At 32.8% G+C, this 24,354-nt stretch overlaps 3 protein-coding genes across 4 annotated transcripts; all 3 read left to right on the top strand.

The window, feature by feature from the left end:
- The first annotated feature begins 2,518 nt into the window (after positions 1 to 2,518).
- LOC107901311 (uncharacterized) lies at positions 2,519 to 4,269 on the top strand. Its single transcript, XM_016827253.2, has 2 exons — positions 2,519 to 2,685; positions 3,231 to 4,269. Exon 2 carries the CDS (start codon positions 3,427 to 3,429, stop codon positions 3,994 to 3,996), a length of 570 nt encoding a protein of 189 aa, XP_016682742.1. The 5' UTR covers positions 2,519 to 2,685; positions 3,231 to 3,426; the 3' UTR covers positions 3,997 to 4,269.
- Positions 4,270 to 5,493: 1,224 nt separating this feature from the next.
- LOC107901309 (glucan endo-1,3-beta-glucosidase 11) lies at positions 5,494 to 9,788 on the top strand. 2 transcript variants are annotated; one of them, XR_005914467.1, is made up of 4 exons: positions 5,518 to 5,919; positions 6,272 to 7,308; positions 8,359 to 8,499; positions 9,132 to 9,322. XR_005914467.1 is itself a non-coding variant. In XM_016827252.2 (3 exons), exons 1-3 carry the CDS (start codon positions 5,868 to 5,870, stop codon positions 9,213 to 9,215), a joined length of 1,173 nt encoding a protein of 390 aa, XP_016682741.2. In that variant the 5' UTR covers positions 5,494 to 5,867; the 3' UTR covers positions 9,216 to 9,788. The 2 variants fall into 2 exon arrangements, 1 of the variants encoding a protein (XP_016682741.2); XM_016827252.2 differs by lacking the exon at positions 8,359 to 8,499 and having other exon boundaries at positions 5,494 to 5,919; positions 9,132 to 9,788.
- Positions 9,789 to 17,243: 7,455 nt separating this feature from the next.
- Positions 17,244 to 18,295, top strand: LOC107901314 (stellacyanin). The gene is made up of 2 exons (XM_016827259.2): positions 17,244 to 17,705; positions 17,801 to 18,295. The coding sequence occupies exons 1-2, from the start codon at positions 17,522 to 17,524 to the stop codon at positions 18,118 to 18,120; spliced, it is 504 nt and encodes a 167-aa protein (XP_016682748.1). The 5' UTR covers positions 17,244 to 17,521; the 3' UTR covers positions 18,121 to 18,295.
- The last annotated feature ends 6,059 nt before the right edge of the window (positions 18,296 to 24,354 follow it).

Genomic DNA, 24,354 nt, shown 5'->3' with positions numbered 1-24,354 from the left:
TTAACAATTTTCTTTATTGATTATATTGACCGATAAAATAAATTAATAGACCAATCAAATGGTGACACGTAATAACTTTTGATTCAATCTTATATATTGTCATAAAAAATTCATAAAAATTAAAAATATCATAAAAAATATAAAACCTCATAAATATAATAAAAAAATATTAAAAAATTATTAAAGTTTATATAAACTTATAAAAAATAAAAAAATATATAAAATTAATTAAATCCTAATAAATTATAATTTTTTATAAAATTAATAAAACATATTTAAAATTTTATAAAAATGTATAAAAATTCTTAAAAAACATATAAAAAGTCATAAAAATTATAACATATCATAAAAATTATAAAATTATAAAAAACCTAATAAGTTCTAATAAATTATAAAATTGTATTTTTAATAAAATTATAATATTATTAAAAATATAAAAATTAATTGGTTACTCATTTTTTAAATTAAACCCCTAAAATCAAAATGAATAGGTGACATTAAACCGACGGTTGGATGAGTATAACCATTAGGATCAATGTTGTTTTGAGTTGGATCGGATTAGTTGGTCAGAATGATTAGACCAAAATCGGCAAGAGTACCGATCTAGAGAGAGCCATTAGACTAGTTGACTTAGGAACCAGGCGATTAAATCAATTTTTTTAATATTTTTTTATTTTTTCAAAATATTTTATTTAATTGAACTAGACAGGCTGATCAAACTGGCGAATCGGTGACTTGACTAGTTCGACCACTAGTCCAATTCTAAAAACCTTGGTCAGAATATTTCATAATGGCATATGCTAATAATTGGATAATCAAATGTTGGTTTGATAGCATCTAATTTACCAAAAAATACTTTGTATCATACAATACTTACAAAACAAGTTTCAACTTTTCAAGGTCCAAAATATTGTACTATACTTAAAAATTTTGAAATAAAAAATTTAAAAATTAAAAAATAATAATTTATCAAAAAAAAGATAGGGTCCGACAATTAGTTTTATTTGTGGAATATCGAGAATATTTTATTCAACACGAAAATGACCCTAACAATTTGATAGCTATTCCCATTATCCAATTATTGGTGTGATATTATGTGTTCATTATGACTTTAGGGGTTTAAATGATTTTTTAATAAATTTTATAAATGACAAATTTTGTAAACATTGAGAGCTAAATTTGTGAATTTTTTTATGTTTAGGATGAAATTGATAGAATTTGTAAACATTATGGGGCTAAATTTATTATTAGACCAATAAAAAAGCCTATGTCAGCACTTCTGTCAAATTTCAAAGTCACCAAAAAATTTGATTTCAAATAGTTTAGTAACTAAATCGTAAATTTTAAAAGTTTAATGATCAAGATAGAACGCAAACAATAATTTAGTGACAATTTTTTTTTTTACTTTACCCTTTAGTTTATTGTTATAGTTTTAAGTTATGGCATGAGACATTCACATCTATATCATATAACGTTTATTTTTTTGAATAATCTTATTATAGGTTTTTGATCATATTTGTTTTTTTATACAATGCGTAGAACTATCCGCAACCATAAATAAGAGGATAATATGATTTAACGCACTTAAACCCACGTCCTCCTACATTGGGAACAATATTAATGGCAATCGAGTTAAGACTCAATCGATATATCATATATCATTTTTAGTTAAACATGTTAGTTCCAAATTTTGGGATTATCATAGGAAAAAGGTAATGTAAAATCAAATCAAATAAATAAATACAAATAAAAGAAAAAAGAAATATTAAGGGATAAATACCAAAATTATATATAAATTTTGCTTCAATGTGCAATGTCATACATAAACTTTGATTTTATGTAATTTTACACATGGTAGTTTGATTTAATTCAATTTTTACAAACCAATTTATCTTTACATATTACATATACAAATATTTATACTTATACAATATAAAAAAATAAAATATTCATTTATTTAAATATATTTATAGAGTGCATATTATAATGTTATTGTTGAAGTTGATGCCATGGTTGTTATTAATCTTATAATCCATCCTTCAAATGATAATGTTCATCTTGGATCTTTTACTGGACTTTGTTAAGGAGATTTTCAAGTGGTCGACTTCAGGGTAATTGTTGCACCGATGGTTTAGTTAAAGTTGGAAATCATGTTAATCCTAATCTTTTGTCTTGCCATAATTATATATAATATTTGTCTAAAAATTTTACTTCTAAAACTGATGCATTAAAATGCATTAATATTGATATGTATCAGTATCATAATAAAAACGATACATCTGTTACTCTAATGTTACTAATTTTAATTTTGAGACAATTTAAAATATAAGTTAGAGTTAGATTCGAATATTCATGGTGGAGCTTGGCCAACCTGTATTCCAATTTTATATTTTATTTCTATAATATAATATTACATGATTTACATTTAAAATTATAATAAAAATGAAAAAATAATAGAAAAGTTGTGGATTTGGAGTCCAGTAGAATCTGGCCCGGCCCGTAGACACATTAGCATAAATTTTGTGGATTAGATGGATAAATAAGTAAAATTTGGTATAAAATTTTGAGTGGGTAATTTGGTAGGTGGAAAAGGCGAGCGCGGTGGAGAAGGAGAAGGAAATGGACAGTGCCAAAGATGATGTTGTTTGCTTACAACTCACTGCTCCTCCTGGTTGGAAGAAAATGGTTCATTTCTTCTTCTTCTTTCTTCCTTAAAAAAAATTCAAGTTTATTGCTTGTCGTTTCACTGGGTTTTATTTTGTTTTTATTTTTTTAGTTACGGAAGTAATGATAATTTTTAATTAGAGTTATTTTGTTATTTTTTTGTGCTCCTAGTATTAATGGTGAATTATGAGTTTTTTTTTGGTTAACACATCTGGTTTTCCCAATTTATTGGAAGCAAAGCAATAGCTAGGGTTCTATAGAAGGGTCTTTCTCTGTAATCTTTGGATTTCTGTTTTTAAACGATTCTTCGAGGCAAACGAGCAAAGTTGGGCATCCCATATGATATTTTAGTGCTCTTAGTTGGAAGATTTAATTTTTTGTTCGAGAAATGATATTTTGACCGTTATTTTGAAAGAGTGTTGAAGAATGTCTGTTGATTAAACGTTGCTTTCAAATTGTGCAATTGTTTTGGAACTTTATGGAGGAAACTGGAAAGTCATCAATGTCATTTTTGCTGTTGATTTTGATAATATCGTGTAATCTTAAGGTTTCTTTTTGTTCTGCAGTTGAAGCCGAAGAAAGGGGGAACTCCTAAGAAGAATGAGATCATTTTCACTGCTCCCTCTGGGAACAAATCAGTAACAAGAAACAATTGGAGCATTACCTTAAACAACACCCTGGTGGTCCAGTAATATCGGAATTCGATTGGGGCACTGGTGAGACCCGAGGAGATCAGCAAGGATTAGCGAGAAGGTAAAAGCAATGCCGACAGCATATAGTGAACCTCCGAAAAAACGAGGCAGAAAATCATCAGCTTCAAAGGATGATAACAAAGAATCGGAGACAGCCCCTGAAGGAACAGAGGATAGTAAAGATGTTATGGAAGAGGCTGGAAAATCTGAGGAAGAGAATGAGAATGAGAACAAAGATGTGACACGTGGAGTAGATGCAAAAATATCTACTAATATCGAAGAAGGTAAGGGAGGTGGTGAAGCAGTATCTGAAAAGTTGAAATGCCTCCAGGACGGAGTTGAAATGAATGCTTCTGGATTTGGCCAAAAGGGAACAGCAGACATGGAGGATGCAACATCCGATGGAAATGTTGAACAACTAGCGAGTGAAGCTGAGAAAGGGCTTGGATCCATGGAGCAGGAGAAACCCAACGTATGCGTTACAGAGGAACGGAAAAATGAGGCGGAAGGAGAAGGAAAACCGATACATGATAGAAGCACAATTGAATCTGAAAGAGAAATCGAAGTCAATGAAGCAGCAAATCGCGATGAAATGGAAGAAGCAATTCAAAATGGTAGTAAGGGAAGTAATGCAGAGTAGGTGAAGCCTTGAGATGCTATTTACAATGGATTAACATTTAACATGATGCATCCCCCTTGTGAACCTTTTTGATTTTGGGACATACTTAAGATGACTAGCTTTACTAAGGTAGTAACTGATTGAGACATCTTTTGGTATTATGGTAGATAGCTATATAATGTAACTGTGTCTGATGAATTATTGGTCTGACCTGTAGCTTGTAAGTGATGAAAGGATATGGATGTAATATGCAGTGCTAAGTAAAAGGTTAAAAATTAGTGCTCTTTTCTGGTATCTGGCTTCTATTTTTGTTGATTAATTTGGTAAACTCCCAGCATTTACTTGGTTCTAAACTTTGGTAGGGATAATAATCTGCACTTTTGTATTGCCAAAGAACCTTTTTTTTTAATTAAATTAAGTAGATTTTAAAGCTAGTCAGGGAACTTTTTTAATGGTATATTAATTTAATCTATATCAATATCTCATCTTAATTTAATTGTTAATTCTTACTTTTCTCTAGGACCGAGTGTATGAGGTAAGTCTATTGGATTAGGATTAGGTATTGTCACACCGTGTTGGTCTGTTTCCTTTTGTTTATTCGTTAATAATATTTCTTTATGTTAAAAAAACATATTTCAGTTAGGATCGAATTTAAACTTCAGAAATAAATGTGATGATATAAAATTAAATTTGGAAACTCAAATTCGAGCTTCTCATAAATCAGTTACAACCTAAGAGTGGGTAGTCTCGTAAAAGTATTAGGGAAGTCTCTGTACATAGGGGTGGATTGCATTTCAGTCTCTTTACTAAAAAAAATGAGTAAATTAGTCCTTATATATTTCGACATGTGCAAATTAATCCTCCGTTAAATTTTATCTATTTAATGATGATGTGGCAAGTTAATTTAAATGGTTAATTGTTAATTTGGTCCCTAAACTATAGTTAAAATATCATTTTGATTTTTTTAAAAAAATTTCATACAAAAATTCTAAAAAACTAAAAAAAAATCTTTACAATAAATATAAATTATTAAAAATAATGTCAAATTTTTTTAACATAATAAATATAAATATTAAAATTAAGTTAAGAAACAACACTATGAAAACAAAAGACGAATGGAAGTTAAATCCAAGTGGTTATGGTTAGTATTTATAGAGAAACCCCACTTCAAATAGTTAAAAAGATGACGATTTTGAATTTTTAGAAAATTTTTATTTTTAAAAAAGTTAACATAATTTTTAATATTTTAATAATTTATATTTATTTTTAAAATTTTTTAGAATTATTGTAAGAAAATTTTAAAAATTAAAATGATAATTTAACTATAATTTAGGGACCAAATTAAAAATTAACCATTTAAATAAATGTGCCATGTGCAAAGGAGCTAATTTACTCAATTATTTCAATAAAGAGACTAAAATGCAATTAGTCACCAAATAGTAAATACCCAGTTTAGGGCCCAATTGTGGAGCGTGGAGACAATACAGAACTTCAAGTTCAACACTTCCAAATTGGCGAGTAAGCAGCACTGACCAATGGACACAACACATTTTGTAATAACATTTTCTCACACACAAGCTTTTGCTCCCTGTCTTAAAATCACTTCACGATCTTCCTTCTTACCCATATTTTAGTTGAGGCCAAAAAGAAGCTGAGCTTCTAAAGATTGAAAAACTAAGGCATGGAAACTGGAGGAGACCGTGTGACACAAAGGGAGAAAGTGAAGTACCAAGGGAGAGACTTTTTTTTTTCTTTCTTTAATTAATGATATGGCATGCTGGAGTTACAACAAGCTTTGCATTGAAGGTGTTTGCTCAATTTCCTTATAAAGAGCGTTTCCAAGAATTGGATAATTTGATTCATCCTTGAACAAAAAATAGAACGAAAAGGCAATGAAAATTCTGGGAGTTTCGCTATTCTTCTTCATCTTTCTTGCTCCATTTGGTACTTTCTCTTTCACTCTTTCTTTTTCCTTAAGGTTTTGCTGGTTCTTTTTGGTTATTTGTTATGCTGTCTTTTTCTGCTCAAATTTGAATCCTTAGTTTGTAGGCTTGTTCTTAAATTTTGATAGTTTCAAGGGATGTTTTCAATTTTTTTAATTGAATCAAAGGATTTTGAATTCCTATATATTATTTAGTTGATTTGGGATTTGTATCCTATTATCATTGTAGAATATAGAGGATGTAAGATGTATTTTCCTAAAATCATGGCCAAAAGCTCTCTTCTGTCTTTGACAAGTGATATTATTGTTATAATGATTATATTCTTGATTACTATTTTGGTTTCTTTTCTCCAGCATTTGTGACTGTGCAAGCTTTCACCGGAACGTATGGTATTAATTATGGAAGAATTGCCAATAACCTCCCATCACCAGATGAAGTTGTCACGCTTCTTAAGGCAGCAAAAATAAGGAATGTTCGAATTTATGATGCTGATCAAAGTGTCCTCAAAGCATTTAGTGGGACAGGGCTGGAAATCGTGGTTGGACTTCCTAATGGAAATCTGAGAGATGTGAGTGCCGATGGTGATCATGCGATGAGTTGGGTCCAGGACAATGTGTTAGCATATCTTCCCGATACATGTATCCGTGGGATTGCTATAGGGAATGAAGTCTTAGGTGGGAGTGATCAATTTTCGGAATTTCTTCTAGGTGCAGTTAAGAATGTTTACAATGCAGTAAATAAACTTAAATTAAGTGATGTAGTTCAGATTACCACAGCACATTCACAGGCGGTTTTTGCGAATTCCTTCCCTCCCTCTTCATGTGTATTCCGAGATAATGTTGTTCAGTACATGAAGCCACTGTTGGAGTTTTTTTCCCAAATTGGCTCCCCTTTCTGTTTAAATGCTTACCCATTTCTAGCCTACATGTATGATCCGGAGCATATTGATATTAATTATGCTCTCTTCCTACCAACAGTGGGAGCAAATGACCCGAAAACTAAGTTGCATTATGATAACCTGCTTGACGCACAGATTGATGCAGCCTACGCTGCATTAGAAGATGCTGGGTTTAAAAAGATGGAAGTCATAGTCACAGAGACTGGGTGGGCTTCACATGGAGATGAAAATGAATCTGCAGCAACCGTGGATAATGCAAGGACATATAATTACAATTTGCGAAAAAGACTTGCAAAGATGAAAGGAACTCCGCTGAGGCCAAAAAATGTCGTTAAGGCATATGTTTTTGCACTCTTTAATGAAAATTTGAAGCCTGGACCAACTTCTGAGAGGAATTTTGGACTGTTTAAACCTGATGGGAGCATTTCGTACGATATTGGGTTTCCTGGTCTTAAATCTTCATCTGCAGATTCATTACTTTTGTCTTTGAAGGTATGAGATTCCTTCCCACTCTTTGACATGTGTCATCTTAGCTATATGTTAACATGTTGCCGCTTAGATTGGAGTATTCTCAGACAGAAGAAGCTTATTCTTGGAACAATATAAATTTGTCACGTTTTTTGGTTTCCACTTGATGAAATTACATTGAATTAAAAATGGGTGAAAGCATTAGGAATGATGTTTATTAATAAAGAGAACAATGGACCTTAACAATTTCTTCATGGGAATGGCATAGTCCATCTGTTTAGTGATGCTGCTGACCCAACCATCTTATGAGTTTGATTTTTCTTCTCATTATCTTTCAGCTTAGGCGTATCACCTTCATATCTTATAAAGCAACAAAGATTCCATTTACATGTCCGCATTACATAACGTGTTGCGAACAATCTTACAATCCTTTGTAACATGTTTATATCTTATTGATTTGATTGAATAGCTTCACAACGTCTTTTTTGCACCATACTTTATGGTCTTATCGTCATATTCTTGAACCATTAAAAACGGGTCTGTACATAGTTTATGTGTAAATGCCTCTTTTTTTATTTTTGAAGTCTCCTAAGATCCAATCATTTATTAGTTTTGAATGACTAAATTCTACTTTGAACTCCGTTCTATGAAATACTTGGTGAATAGTCAACTTTCCTAATGCATCTTGAAGAGAAATAACACAATGAGGATAGAGAATGGAGAAAAGAGGGAGTAGAGATAGCCTGAGGTCAAGAAATCGTAATAACAAGCTTTTATAGGGTAGGAAAGGCTTAAACCTCAAACGGAAAAGGTGCAAGTCATAAACAAATAAAGAAACAGATTAACAAAAACCCATATTTCTTGCCTGAAGTTCTTAGGTAGTGATCTTCCTTTATTACTTCCCCTTGTGAGCCTGCATGAAGGGAAGGTTCTCTAATTTATACGAATCGATGATTAGGCAAATCATAACAAGAGACAGGAATGCAATTGAAAGATTGGATATGGTCTGGCTAGTTAAGGTTTATCTTGTTTCGTGTGACGCAAAGCTTCTCCAATTTTCCATTTTTATTTCAGACCACCTGCTACCGAAACCGATTAATGTCCATATGATGCTGGAAGGATGCTAGGTACCTGTAGAAGGATGAATTTGGTGGCCTGGAATGATAACCAATACAACCTAACTTTTGCAAGAACATTCTGTTTTCCTTGCAAAAGGTTAATCCTTCATCATACACCCCTTATTTAATCACTACTTCAAATGTGTACAAATGATCCCTCTTTACAATGCAGTAGAACTTTCATTAAGCGCAACTGAAGAATCACACCGTTGCACCAATGCTACAAGAGAACATTTTCTTCTATTGAATCACATATGTTCTGCCTAATCTTCTACTTACTAGTATTGTAATCATATTTGTTACCTTGCGGGATCTGATTTCATGACAAAATGAACAACTATACCCAATTGGTGAATCAATTAAATAATTGGAAACATCTGAAGGGATGAGCAATATTTGAGTTTATTGTAGAAGAGGAACGGAAAGTTGAAGTGTAAATTAGCCTAATATCCTTTTGATTTGGACTGTCTCGATGCAGTAAATTTAATATGAAAAGTACTGATATCATGAAGATAAATTTTCTTTATTGAATGCCAGTAGATTTCCAGTCTCAGACCCTGATACTATTTGATTGTCATGCATATATCTGTAGTCTTTGTTAATGAAGGTTGCTTATATGTAGTTCTTGTTTGTCATAACTTGCTCTTTCAATATCACAGCAAAAGTAAAAGATGTAGTCTTTGTTTTATTTTATCCTATTTCATTGAATTTTTATATGCATTATTGCAGGATAATCGAGGTTGCGGTTGGTGTGGATGCTATTCGATAATATTAACAATGGCTACTGCATTCCTGCTTGTGTTCTCAAGATAGTGATCAAACATGTGTTGGGGCTTCATTCAGTTGATGCCAAAGCCAGCACCCATAAATTCTACACTTATAGATTTATTAATGATTACTTATTTTCATGTTAAACTTTAGAAAACAAACCAACATACCTGATTTTGGATCTTTAGGAACACATGATTTGCTCTTTATAAACAATAGAAAATGTGTTTCTTGTGCATGAAGAAATCTCTCTTATAATTGTAGGTACATATAAATGCATATGCTGATGGGGGTTTCTTAAGCCATTTTTAATGGCATATGCCGATGGTTTTCTTCGGTCGAGAGGTGATGAGGAAGTTGGGGAGCAAAGGAAACTAAGGTCAGAAGGGCGTCGGAGGAGCAAAAATAGAATAATATAGTGAGAAAGAAGATGAAAAGTTTGAGATTTTTGGGTAACCTCATGGCCTCATGGAATCTTGGAGTTGCATTGCATGTTCCATGTTCTCGCCAGCTAGCTATATGATGGGAAGAAAATAGTGAACAAGCTCCTTTATCTTTATGAACCAGTTTAAAGCTTGTTTAATATTGTTCGATTATAACAAAATTATTATTTTTTAATTACTAAATTTGTTTGGATATATTTGTTTATTATACATGAACATGACCATCATTTTGCGACCATGTACATGAATATATTTGATTAATGTTTGCAAACAAATTGAATTAGTTAATTTAAATAAAGGAATACTAACATGTTAATCATGAAGTGTGATGTGATGGCTGTTCATTTCATCTGAGGTCAAGGGTTTAATTTTTACTCATGAGAATGGAATATATTTTATGGTCAACCGTCTTTTTAAAGAACTTAATCCTCACCTATAAAAATGATACATATTTTATGACTAACCCGCATAAAGAAATTAAAAATTAAATCAATTAAGAAAATCAAGTTAAAAGGCCTAGACCATTGGCTATAGGGACCAATACCGTAGCAATTTGTATAAAAAGAAACGCTGAAAATGTCAAAGCATTATTTAAATGCTAATTAGCATACTTTATGGAAATTATTAAGAAACATAGACCATTCTAGGATTGCTATTTTTATTATTATTAAATTTAATCTTTATTTGATGTTTATCTTTTTAAAATTGAATTTGATTTTTAAGAGTTGCCTTTTTTTTAAAATAAAAATATTAATTAAAATATTAATTTTTAACGATATTGACTTGACAAGTGGCAATTCATGTATATTTCATACTAACATGATACTATTTAACTTATATATCACATAAAAAATAATTTAAAATATCACCTTTTGTATGCTCCTTTAATATGATTTTGACACGTGGAAATGTAGACGGTTATTAAATTAACAGGGGTTTTGCCGTTAAGTTTTGCTCCTTCCTTTTTCAGAAAGTTAAGTCTTTACTTTATTGCTAGAATGGTCACCAATCTTGTTCTTCTTCCTACCCAACCCTCAGTTCTTCAAAATGATCAACATAACAATAATAACTTTAGTATTGCAGAATCCCCGACTCAAGTTTTAAGTAATTTAATATATATTTGGAAATAGAGAAGCTTGTGTAAATGTTTACTATGGCGTATTTATGATCTTGAGTGGACATGGGATGGGAGATCGAGAGGGCTATGTTGGGTGATGTTGATTAATGACTGAATTATGTTATTCAACTTGATTCTAGATCGTGTTTGTATTGAGATCAGTTAAATGAAATTGATGATCATAAAACTTCAATAGGTCCTATCAGTTTTGTCCAATGAAATGGTTGATTGATGTTGCTGCAAGTACCAATGGGTGTTACTCAGTTCGCTGAAAGGAAAGATAAGCTGGTGCAAAAGCAAAACGATTTGTATCTTCAGTTTCGTGCGCTGCAACTTTTGCTTTGGAGCAAAAACTTGCTCTCATGTTGTGTTAAGATAAGTTAGGTTGTCATAATGCTTGAGTCCACTGGTCATAATGCTGTTCAAAATCATGGTGTGCCGTAGCGAACTAAACCAAGGGCTTGTGTTCATGATTTTGATGCTTCCCCGTGCGTTGGGTTGCCTCGTATTCTTAATTTTCATGCCTTTGATTTTTTGACCACCTCGGGGTCCAATGCCAACACAACTAAATATGGGTCTAACTTTGCTAATGACAATTTTTATATTCCTATGCTTGTAGGGGCCACGTCTTGGTGTCTTGATTCAGGGGCTACACACCATGTCTGTCGCGAGACCATTGCTTTGTATGAGTCCACGCCGTACTCAGGTACGTCTCCTCTTCTTATGGGTGATGGGTCTCCTACGACAATATCGTGTGTTGGGAATACTATTTTACCTACAACAAGTAAGATGTTTCATCTGTCTAATGTTTTGTGCGTTCCAAATATACTGAAAAATTTGTTATTTGTCTCTCCGTTTGCTAAGGACAATAACGTGTTTTTTGAATTTCATCTATCTTATTGTGTTGTTAAGGACATCCCAACACGAGAAATTTTGCTATGGGGCCACACTTGTGACGAGCTCTATTATTTTTCACCAGTTACCTTTGCTTCATCCGTCAATGCTGCTTCTGTCCACAATACTAGACTCCAGCCGCATAGTGATGGTGATGATGTTTTTGCCTTATGGCACTGCAGACTTGGTCATCTGTCTGCCTCCACTGTTAAGCTTGTTCTTGAGAATTGTAAAATTATCTCTAATAAAACATGCCTTGATAATATTTTTATTGCATGTCAAAAGGGGAAATATCATAAACTGCCTTTTTCAAATTCTTCTACTAAATATAAGGGTTTGTTTGATTTGGTCGTCTCCGACTTATGGGGACCAGCGTCGGTTGTATGTGGTTCTAACTTGTATTATGTTTCGTTCATTAACATGTGTAGTCGATTTACGTGGATTTATCTTATCCAACGTAAGTCTCAGGCAGTTAAGTGTTTTCTTCAGTTTCAGAAGATGGTCAAAACTCAATTTGGGAAAGATATTAAGAGTTTTCAAAGTGATTGGAGAGGAGAATTTTGTGCTTTCATGTCAGTGATGGCTAATCTTGGGATCCTTCATCGTCTGTCCTGCCCACATACATCTGAGTAGAACGGAGTTGCTGAGCGGAAGTATAGGCACATTGTTGAGACTGGTCTTACTCTATTAGCTCAAGCCAATCTACCCATGGATTACTGGGGTTATGCCTTTTGTAGCGCTGTTCATCTCATCAATCGTCTACCTACTTCAATCCTGAAAGGGCATTCTCCATATCAGGCTCTTCATGGTCGTGAACCTATATATGATCACTTAAGGCTATTTGGGTGTTGTTGTAATTCCCATATTTACGACTGTTTACATAGCACAAGTTGGATTTTCGATCTCAGCCGTGTACGTTTTTGGGATACAATTCCCAACATAAAGGTTACCACTGTCTCACACTAGATGGTAAGGTCATTGTTTCTCGTCATGTTGTTTTTGATGAACGATGGTTTTTCTTTTCTTCTTCTACCATGGTTGGTGTTCAAAATAGTCCGCGTGTCACTACATATATTCTTATTGTTCAGTCTGGTTCCCTCTACCTTGCTGCGACAATTGCGAGTTCCACCGGTCCTTCATCTTCTTCTCCTCACTATAGTTCCATACAGTCTCCATCAGGTGGTTCAGTGGATGAGTTATGGTCTACTCATAGGGAATCCCGGCTCTTAACCTCGACAGATGCGGGTAGTCCGTCTACTCCAAACTCCATTCCTGCAGTTTCAATGTCTGTCCCGCTGGAGAACACACTAACTATGATTACTAGGTCCAAGGTTGGGATTTTTAAACCCGAGGCTCTATCTGTTGAAGCTATTGACTATGAGCCACGCATGGTTGATGAAGCTCTTGTTGATCCAGAGTGGCAATCAACAGTTCAAACTGAATTTGATGCTCTCATGGCTAACTCCACTTGGGAACTTGTTTCTCTCTCTCGTGGACGAAAGGTAATAGGGTGTAAGTGACTTTTCAAAGTAAAGAAAAATCCTGATGGGACTATTGCTCAGCGTAAGGCTAGGTTAGTAGCAAAGGGGTGTTCACAAGTTCCCGAATGTGATTTCAAGGAAACATTCAGTCCAATGGTTAAACCTGCTACTATTCGAACCATACTCTTGGTTGCTGTCGCTCGTGGTTGGCAACTTCGTCAAGTCGATGTCAATAATGCCTTTTTGAATGGTGATCTTTCTGACGAAGTGTTCATGCAACAACCACCAAGTTATGTTCAGTTTGGGCCGAATGGTCAGCACTTGGTATGTCGTCTGACGAAGGCATTATACAGGTTGCGACAAGCTCCTAGCGCCTGGTTTGATAAATTGAAAAGATTTCTTGTTTCTACCGACTTATCGTATCCAAATTTGATGCGTCTCTATTTGTTCGTGTGACGATCGAGTCTGTCATCTATGTTCTAGTCTATGTGGATGATATTATTGTTATGGGGAGTGTGGCTGACAGTATAACTAGTTTTATTCAACTTTTAGATAAAGATTTTTCCCTTAAGGATATGGGAGGCCTTCCCTACTTCTTAAGCATTGAAGTCACCCAATCCTCTACTGGAAGTCTTCATTTATGCCAGCGCAAGTACATTAAGGATCTACTTGACAGAAGTTCTTTGACTAATGCAAAAAGTGTCTATACACCAATGGTCAGTTCGTCAGCGTTGTCTAAAGATGAGGATGATCATCTTGCTAATCTTACAGAATATCAGAGTCTTGCCGGTGCACTTCAATATGTGGTTCTAACCAGACCTGATATTGCTTATGTAGTGAATCGTGTGTCAGTTCATGCATACACCCACTTCAGTACATTTGGTGGCACTAAAACGGATCTTATGGTATTTACCTGGGACCATAGATCATGTGTTGATTTTTCGTCCATCCTACTGCCTATCTCTCATTGGTTATTCTGATGCCAACTGGGGATTGGATTTTGATGATCGCAAATCTACGATAGGATATTGTGTCTATTTTGGCAATATGCTCGTTTCATGGTGTTCAAAAAAGCAACAAGTTGTTTCTCAGTCAACAACAGATGCTGAGTATCGCAATGTAGCAGCTGCCACCAGTGATGTTACGTGGTTAGCTCTCTACTAACGGAGCTACAAATATCGTCTGCTGATTTGCCTACTATTTGGTGTGATAATTCTTGTGTAGTAGCCGTAGCTACAAATCCGGTCTTACACTCAAAATTCAAACATGTTGAACTTGATCTATTTTTTGTCCATGAAAAGGTCGCTTAAAGTTTGCTTGTTGTTAGTGAGGTACCAGCCTGTGACCAGGTTGCTGACATTTTCACAAAACCCCAATTTGTCTCTTTGTTTACTCGGTTTCGAAATTTGCTTCGTGTTTTACCTCTTGAGAAGTTGGGTGAATGTTAAGATAAGTTAGGTTGTTAGTAGTCAATTATACAATCTGGTATATTGTTAGTAGAATTGGTTAGCAGCAGTTGTCAATTACTCTTGTATACAAGTCATGTTTCTGTACAAGTTCAAGAAAGAATTGAATAATAGAATATTCAGTCAATTCTTTGTTTGTATTTCTTTCTATTTTCTGTACTTACTAACATGTTGCAAGAAAAGAAAGGTGTTATTGAGTTCTAATGATGTGCATTACCTGCAACCAAAAAGCTGAAATGAGAAAGGAAACTTCAAAAGAATGTAAACAATGTCTAAACAAATGGCAACGAGAGCAGAAGGGTTAAGAAAAAGGGTCAAAGCTATGATGGGTTGGAAAAAGAAAAACAAGATTGAAAGAATAATGTCTGCAACCATTTTTGGTAGATTAATAAAGGCTATGTTACCAAAATAATCCAAAAAAATATTATATTTACAAAAATAACCCAGGTTTAAAAACAATCACTAAAATAACTCGAAATGAACAGTGAAATGGGGTTGTGGCCTATCAATAGCCGGAACCACCTCGTATTTTGGACTCATGATTACCTGATAATTGTGTCAGACTTAAAAAATGATTTTTTTGGTTCTGGCCCGTCAATGGCCGAAACTAGTGTATTTTTTTAAATTGTATAATACTGGTATAAAGAAAAGAAAAAAAAGGAAAAAAAAATTTGGTGCTGGCCTGTCAATGGCCGGCACCCTCTGTATACGAAAAAAAATATTTTTTTGGGTATTGGTCTGTAAATGGCCGGCACCAAAATACGAAACAAGTAAAAAAAAATTTTGTGGTGGCCTGCCAATAGCTGGCACCACCTTTATGGGAATTTTTTTTTACTTTTTTCGTGTTAATGGTAGGCACCAATATACGAAAAAAGTAAAAAAAAATTATTTTTTAAATTTTAAAAAATTAAATTTACATATAAAAAATACAAACATTCTAAAACATTATTACACAAAAATATAAAAATGAAATCTTAAATCCTAAACAACTATATTAAATTTACAGATATAAAAAATATAAACATTCTTAATATAAACAATACAATTATTTTTAACACTAGTTTCTTCGCAATTAATCGTCTTCTGCTTGAATTAGGTCTACGTTGCATCGGTACTAGTTTCTTCACAATTAATCGTCTTCTGCTCTAGACCTTTTATTCCTCTATTGTCCCATGAGGTCCCATGAGATACCTTTGCATGGAGACTCTACCAACCGATTTCAATCAGAACCTAGTTGCGGAATTAACACTATTGAACCATAGATAATGTCCATCTGCGTTGGACAATCCGATTAGCCTTCTATGGTGCAAATAATCATCCAATCATTAACAGTATAACCTTTAGGGTGGACATGACAATATATAATTCAACTCCATTAAAATATGACAGTATATAATTCAACCCCGCAATTTTGTTGTACACTACGAAAAACTCCATACACTATCCGATCCAAAAAAACTCATTTCATGATATACTAGAAAACACTATCATTTTGATGGCTCTCTCAAATTTTTTTTCTCATTCCATTTACACTACCATAACCCAAAACACTCACTATATATAAAGTTTAACGCCGGCCATTGGCAGACCACCAACAATTTTTTTTTAAATTTTTTCGTATACTGGTGCCAGCTAATGATAGCCAAAAATTAAAATTTTTTTATTGTAAAGTTGGTGCCGGCCATTGACAGACCAAAAGTAAAAAAAAAATTTGGAAAAAGGTGGTGCCGACCATTGGCAGGCCACCACTAAATTTTTTTTACTTTTTTCGTATATTGGTACCGGCCATTGATAGACCAAATGTAAAAAAAAAATAAAAAAATGTGGTGTCGACCATTGGCAGGCCACCACTAATTTTTTTTTTACTTTTTTCGTATACTGGTGCCGGCCATTGACAGATCAAAAGTAAAAAAAAAAATTGGGAAAAAGGTGGTGCTGACCACTGGCAGGCCACCACAAAAAAAAAATTTCTTTTTTACTTTTTTCGTATACTGGTGTCGGCAATTGACAGACCAAAAGTAAAAAAAAAAAACTATATCCCATAAAGGTGGTGCCGGCCATTGGCAGACCACCACAAAAAAAATATTTTTTTTACTTTTTTCGTATATTGGTGCCTACCATTGACACGAAAAAAGTAAAAGAAAATATTTTGAAAAAGGTGGTACCAGCCATTGGCAGGCCACCACCAAATTTTTTTTTTTACTTTTTCGTATTCTGGTGCTAGCCATTTACAGACCAATACCCGAAAAACATTATTTTTTTTCGTATACAGGGGGTGCCGGCCATTGACAGGCCAGCACCTAAATTTTTTTTTCTTTTCTGTATACCAATATTATACAATTTAAAAAAACACACTGGTTCCGGCAATTGACAGGCTAGAACCAAAAAAATCGTTTTTTTTAAGTCTGACACAATTATCAGGTAATCATGGGTCCAAAATACGAGGTGGTTCCGGCCATTGAAAGGCCACAACCCCATTTCACTGTTCATTTCGGGTTATTTTGTTGATTATTTTTAAACTTGGGTTATTTTTATAAATATAATATTTTTTGGATTATTTGGTAAAATAACCATTAATAAAAAACCAAGTTATCAGTCTACATTTCCACGTGTCAAAAAAGAGGTATGTAAAAGAACATATAAAAGGGGTAGAATGCAGAAAATTAATCTCTCTTCTTAAATTGGGTTTATTCAAACCATCAATCTATTAAACCAAACATTTACTAAGAAATAAAGTAGTTTACTATAGGCCCTCACCCAAAGCTTGTTTTAATAGTTTACCACAAATTTATGACTCTCCTACACTCCCTATATATTTAATAGTTTACCACAAATTTATGACTCTCCTACACTCCCTATATATAAACAACCCATGTAATAACAAGTTAGTGCAGAAAAATTGAGACAAGGAATCTTGGGGGGATTGAAATCAGAGAAGGTAATAAAGAAAATGGGTAGGAAAAGCAGCATGGCCACGGCTGCAGTTTTTGTAGTTTTGGCTTCAACCCTAACCACATATGCTTCTACAACTTACACTGTAGGAGACTCCATTGGTTGGCAAGTCCCTACCAGTAATTCTAATTTATACGATGACTGGGCTGACAATAAAACCTTCGTCGTCGGGGATGATCTCTGTGAGTTTCTTACTTAATTTCCACTAATTATTAAATATTTTCAAGTTTTTCAAACATCAAATTCAGTTACTTCCAATTGTTTTGTTTGCTTGCAGTGTTCAAATTTATTACTGGGGAACATGATGTTGCAGAAGTGACTGAACCTGGTTACGACGCCTGTACCAACACCGACACCATCTCAATTGACAACAAAGGACCTGTAAAAATTACGCTTAAAAGGACTGGTGACCACTACTTCATTTGCACTTACCCTGGTCATTGTCCCGCCGGCCAAAAGCTTAAGGTCCAAGTCCGAAGTGAAACCGGTGACACTACGCCTGGAGTTCTTAGTCCTCCCCGCAACGTAGCTTCTTCCCTTGTTGTCACCAACTCTCTCGTCTTTGTTTCCATTGCTACCTTTGTTTTGTTGTGCTGATACTATATTGTGTTAACCCTTTTTCAGTTCAAACAAACACTTTGTATAACAAAAAGATTTCCGTACCCTGCTTTTGTTATGACGATGATCATGGAATCATAATTTGTGTTTGAATAAAAAATTCGATCCAGTTTCTAGATATATCAATAAAAAATGTTGCTTTCCCTTTTTTTTTTAAGCTTCCATTTTTGGTACCCAACTAACTTTTCTAAATAATGTATTTATATAAAAAGAAAGGGTTATATGAAATTAAGATTTCATGTCAAGATGAAGTTGGAAAATTTTTGTTATAGGAGTCGAAATTAAATTGTATACTTTTACGATAGTAAAATGTAATTTCACTATTTTAATATCTATATCTTTATAATTTTTAAAGAATTAAATCAAATTTTTATCAGTTTTAGGGGGCCAAAGTGTAATTTATCTTTACTAATTTAAATTTTTATAAATTTTAAGGAGGCCTAAATGAAATTTTTTTCATTTTAGGAGGGGTCATGGCCCCTGCCAGCCCCCTGGCTATGCCCCTATGTCACGTCATTTGTATCCTTTTCCATTAGGTTAATGACAAATCAGATTTTTTTTTCCTGATTTTGAACATTTTTAGTTGGATTTGAATTTTTCAAGGAGAAAAAATCTGATTTGTCATTCTCCTATTGAAAAGGGATAAAAATGATGTGACATCCCAATTTTATACAATCCTTTCTCAAATGATAAAATTCAAAAAAAAAAACCTCTTTGAATTATGATGGGCTCCACCCAAGTCTTGACGGTTGAATTTGAGTGTTGTCAATTAAAATGAGTTATAGTATATATCTTTGGATTTAATAACCATATTATTAAAAAAATATGAAATTGGCAATTTGATGTAAGAGGGTGTACTTACTCCCTTGACCACCAAATCTGTATGGAGACTTTTTCTATATTTAAAGCGTTGACAATTTATTGAACGTCTCATAAGGCCTATGTTGAGTTTATAGACAATATCTTGCTCATCAATGGAGATTATATCAATTGGGAAAACATATTTTGGAGATTAGATCAAATTGAATTACTCTTATCTAATCTCTTGAATCAAGGAAGTTGGATTGGATTGAATAACTAAACACTTAGCTGCAAGAATCCTTGTTTATTATTATTTTATTGTATTCAACTTATAATATGGTTGTTTTATCAGGATTATAATAGATCTTCTTATATAAGCACTTAATATGTGTGGAGAAAATTAAGCACTTAATATGTTCCAAGTGAGGAACCTTATTGTACTAGTACATAATAAAACCTTTATGTTGTGGTTTTTTTTTTTTTTTGAACTCGCAATGGATGAATTTAGTAGTGAGAGTATCGAGTCTTCAAGGTGCAAAGGAAAGGAAAATTGTCACGGGTATGTGATAGAATAGGATCACTTATTGTAATTGCTAAAAAGAGTGGATATGTGATAGATTAGGATCACTTATGGTAGTTGAAGGAATGCTCAGTGCCTTAGGCACCACTTCACATGTGTTGTTTGATTCTTAGCAACTATTTCATTTTATCACGCATTATAATTAACTATATTAAATTAAATGTGTATATATAATAAATAATTCGAATATTACAAAACTCTAAAAATTTCTCTCTTTTTTCTTCAAGTCGTTTGCTTTTCTTTTGTTTTGTCTAACGGCGGTGCCAGCTTCCGGGTTGGCTATCGCCCGCCTATTTCTCCCTCCCACCAACCCTCTTTTTCTTTCTTCTCCTCATTCGCTCCATGTAGTGTCTCTCTTTTTAGTTTGTAGATCTATATTGTAGGTATCTTTGTTGTCTTAAAAAGTGAGTGGCTCTTCGTCAACTTCTTAATTTGTTTTTGTTTGGAGAGTATTTCATAATAATAAATGATTTCACGAGTTGGTTTGGATTCATGTTGTCTTAAGTTTTATATGTTTTTTTCTTGTCCGTTACCGCATACGACAGATGTTTGTTGTTTCTTTTCCCAAATTATATGGTCTCATTCGTGGAATGAGTTAATGAATTTCCCTTTAAAAAAATAATAATTATACATTTATATTTATTTTAAACAATATAATATGTACTATATATACATTTTTTTTAAAAAAGTCATTAAACTTTTTTGGATAACGTCACATTTGGTATTTGTATTTTCTTAAAATGACTAATGTGATACTTGAACTATTAGTATATGTCGGTACTTGTCCTTTCATAAAATATCTAATATGGTATTTGTACTTTGAATATGTCTAATGTGATACCTAAGCTATCAATATGTGTTTTATTATGATATCTGGTGTTAACACTGTTAGTGAAATGCTAAACTTGCTAATGAAAATTTGACACGTATAATTTCCTTTTCCAAATCATCAAGTCTGCATGGGTAATATAACATTATATGAAAAATTAAATAAAACAGAAATAATTAAATTAAAAAGAAAATAACTAAGCCTTTGGTTAATAAAAAAGAAGTAAATACTAAACTTACATGAAAATAAATGTACTTTCATGGATAATAAAAAATATTATTTAAAAATCAATTAAAAATATTATTCAAATGGAAAACTCTTTGGAGAAGATGGTCATTTACTTAAATATTGGAGAAGATGACGTTTTTGCTTATGTAAGTTTAGTATTTATTTTTTTATTAATCACATATTAGTAATTCACTAATTATGTTAACAATAAGTACTATAATAAAACATATATTGATTATTCAAATACCTCATTGGGCATTTTATAAATACAATAATATTAGTTCTAATTAGAACAAACATTACAAGTAATACTTTTTCTTAAAAAAAAATCATTACAAGTAATAAATTAAGTAACAAATTTAACAAAGTATACAACTAACTCACCTCAAATTAACTAACTAACCCAAATACGAAAGACATGTAGTTAGAACTTGAACCCAAATAGTACTCAAAGTCTTAGGCCTTTAAACTAATTTATTTTTGTTAGATAAGTCTTAACTTATCTAGTACTTGTATAATATGTTTGATTGAGTTGATGTCATAAGTCAACTCGATATAAACTCGATCAAAGAAATTACATAAAGTCCTTTTTAATAAAGGACTGAATATTAATAAAATAGTGTTTTCATCCTTTACTAATTTTTATATGAAATGTTTAATAAAACAACTAAAATGTAATGTTTTAAGATTGAACCCTTTTCCAAGAAGAGTCTATTCACAAGCATCTTAATATTTTACCTAGAACTAGGGGCGAAGTAAAAAAAAAATTTAGGGGGCTGATATTAAGTTATATATTTTTTATGAGAGCTAAAATACAATTTCATCACTGTATTGGATTATATTTTTAAAAGGATTAAATTGGAATTTTAGTATCTTTAAAGGCCAAATTATAATTTCACCATGTTTAACTTATAATTTTATGAAATTTGAGGGTCTAAATAAAAAAATTCCTATTTTAAGGGCCAGCCCTACTTGCCCCCTCCCTTCCCTCTTATCTAGAGCTTAAATATTATTAATTAAAATATTTAAAAGTTACTTGTAATATTATGTTGCATATTGAGGATGATAAATTTTAGTATTTAAACAAGCTCTTTAAGTCTTATATAAAATGAGATGTTGATTTATATATGTTAAAAATTTATTTAGTTATAAATAGATAGTTTGGATGGAAGTTATAGATTGGTTGAAATCTTTTTCTTTTAACATGAGAAAATTTGTTCATAAAAAAGGATAATAAGCAAACCAGGATCAAATCCCGTACAAATGTACAACCGGTACAAGATCAAATGTATAAAACAAATTACACAAAGTTTGATACAAATCGTACAGACGGAACAAGACCCATTGCAATCCCATTCTAACAAAACAGCATACTAAACCCTCACCGATATGTTGGTGTTCAACCATCAAGGTAGAGAAATCACCATGATGCTTAGAACCGTGTCATATTCTTGCCATCGTTGCAATGAGCACACTTCTAACTAACCCGATCCAATAGATGCGAGTAGCTCTAGCAAAATACACAATTTAAGGATGCTCCACAAAATCCTTCATACAGCTTGTGCCAAAGAAGAAGCAACTATATACGGACTTGAAGTCGAAATCTTCCTTGGTTTTTAAATATTTTATGTGATATATAACCATGGGCGAAACTAGGAGGGCTGGCACGGCCCCCGGCCCACCTTAAAATGAAAAAATTTGCATTTAAGCTTTTTGAAATTTTTAAAATTTTAAATTAGTAAATATAAACTTGCATTTTTTCCCCTAAAAATGATAAATTTTGATTTAATCCTTTAAAAATTATAAAGATAGAGGCTATTAAAATGATGAAATTGTATTTTTACTATCATAAAAATTACAATTTAATTTCACCCTCCTAAAATAATTTTCTGACTTCACCTCTGTATATAACTAGCTATATGGTGAACAAAAGGCCTACAATTTTCAAGGGTACTTATTTTGTCATAAGCGGAGTCATAATGATATTAAGTGTTTTTTAATTATTTTATTTTTATTTTACTACATTCTAAAAATAAATTATATCATTTTAGTGTTGTTTGTGAAGTTTTTTCACTTATTAGGGTATATAGGATAACAAATTATAAAATATTAATAAACTATTCACTTGAGAGATCTAGAATCTTATATTTGCCAATCACACCTTTGGTTTAGTGGTAAACTTGTGTGAGTTTCAAATTTATTGGTATGAGATCCAAGGTTTAAACTCCGTGATTGTTAACCCTTTCCATTTCTCTATTATAATGTAATTGTTCACTTGTATAAAGAAAGAAAAATACTTCCGTAAGTTTGAAATTGAAGCCCTTGGCTAGGCCTACCTGTATGTCTCCACACCCTTAGGTTAATGAAAGGTAGGGTTCACCTGAGCTAGATGAATAATAGGATAGATATGGCATGGAATGCCCCAACTCTTTAAACCTGCTACGTACAGGCATGGAGCTGGCTGAGCCTGAGCCTGAGCCTGAGCCTGAGCCTGAGCCTGAGCTGCTCCACAATAGCCATCCCAACCCAAGCCATAGCACTTTATGTTTCAAAAGCTACCTATTCCAACTACTTTATCGTTAATGCATCACTTCATCTGCATGCTAACACCTCATCCCATTGAAAGTGGAGATGCATGCATGCATGCCTCTTTAATTACCCCACAGTAGGATACTATACATATACTTATTTTTTTAAAGTACATTTACAACCACTTTTTGACCTTTTTTTGGTATATATACATACACAAATGAATAAATAAAGCATTAATTGCTTTCATCTATGGTTTAATAAGTAGAACCTATTTTGGTCAATTCGGTCGAGCTGGTGGCTTTAAGGTATGAGGACCTGCCAAAAATTCGTTTCATTACTTTATCATTTCAGCAGTAGAGTAGTAGGTGAGTTATGATGTATCAACCCATAGAGGTAAGACAGTCCAATTGTGCTATAATTATAAACCCTAGGAAATTGAGTGAAGAAATTGTTCCTCACTCTCTCTATCTTCCATCCTTACCTTTAACACCACCATTTTTGTCTTCACTTGTCCGCATATTATATTCTTCTTCCTCTTACCGAATCATATACAAATATCTGATTAATCTGGAAAATAAAAGAAGAAGAAACATTTATAGTTTAAAGTTACGAAGCTCATACATTAATCATATCATAGTTGCCAAATAAATTTGTCTTTCACCAATCGAGTTCACAAAGTCTTGTTTAAATCTTATTTAGATTCGTTTATCTCTTATAATTTCAATGTATCCTTATATCTCTAATTTCAAATTAAATTTTAATTAAACATGTTTACATATTATTTACCATAAAATAGTCTTATTATAAAATCACTACACCAAAATAGGTTTTTAGCGGCGCTTTTTTAGGCCTTTAGCGGCGCTTTTTAGCACCCGAGAGCGCCACAAAAATGCCGCTAATGACAGCGTCGCTAACTTTAGCGGTGCTTTTCTCACAAACGCCGCTAAAGACCAAGACCATTAGCGACGCTTTTCCCACAAACGTCGCTAAAGACCAAGACCTTTAGCGACACTTTAGCCACTAAACATGATATTTAGCGACACTTTTATCATAAACGCCACTAAAAGTATAATTCTTTAGCGGCGTTTATAGAAAAACGCCACTAATTTTGACAAATTTGTAACACCCGATTTTCATCCATATACAATCCTTCCTATAACATAAAATCCAACCAAAAACAACAAATTTAAATGATACTTCAAATTTAATGAAAGATAAATGATATAAATTGATAACTGAATTA

The sequence above is a fragment of the Gossypium hirsutum genome, chromosome D06 (assembly GCF_007990345.1).
Source record: "Gossypium hirsutum isolate 1008001.06 chromosome D06, Gossypium_hirsutum_v2.1, whole genome shotgun sequence".
Lineage (NCBI taxonomy): Eukaryota > Viridiplantae > Streptophyta > Magnoliopsida > Malvales > Malvaceae > Gossypium > Gossypium hirsutum.
Note: the sequence above shows the minus strand (reverse complement) of the source record. Positions and strands in the feature narration are given on the sequence as shown.

Bases quoted from the DNA above. Each gene is read 5' to 3' on its own strand.
- LOC107901311 (XM_016827253.2), top strand. From the start codon at position 3,427: ATGCCGACAGCATATAGTGAACCTCCGAAAAAACGAGGCAGAAAATCA.
- LOC107901309 (XM_016827252.2), top strand. From the start codon at position 5,868: ATGAAAATTCTGGGAGTTTCGCTATTCTTCTTCATCTTTCTTGCTCCA. The intron at 5,920-6,271 runs GTACTTTCTCTT...TCTTTTCTCCAG, and splicing joins CATCTTTCTTGCTCCATTTG to CATTTGTGACTGTGCAAGCT. The intron at 7,309-9,131 runs GTATGAGATTCC...GCATTATTGCAG, and splicing joins CATTACTTTTGTCTTTGAAG to GATAATCGAGGTTGCGGTTG.
- LOC107901314 (XM_016827259.2), top strand. From the start codon at position 17,522: ATGGGTAGGAAAAGCAGCATGGCCACGGCTGCAGTTTTTGTAGTTTTG. The intron at 17,706-17,800 runs GTGAGTTTCTTA...GTTTGCTTGCAG, and splicing joins CGTCGTCGGGGATGATCTCT to TGTTCAAATTTATTACTGGG.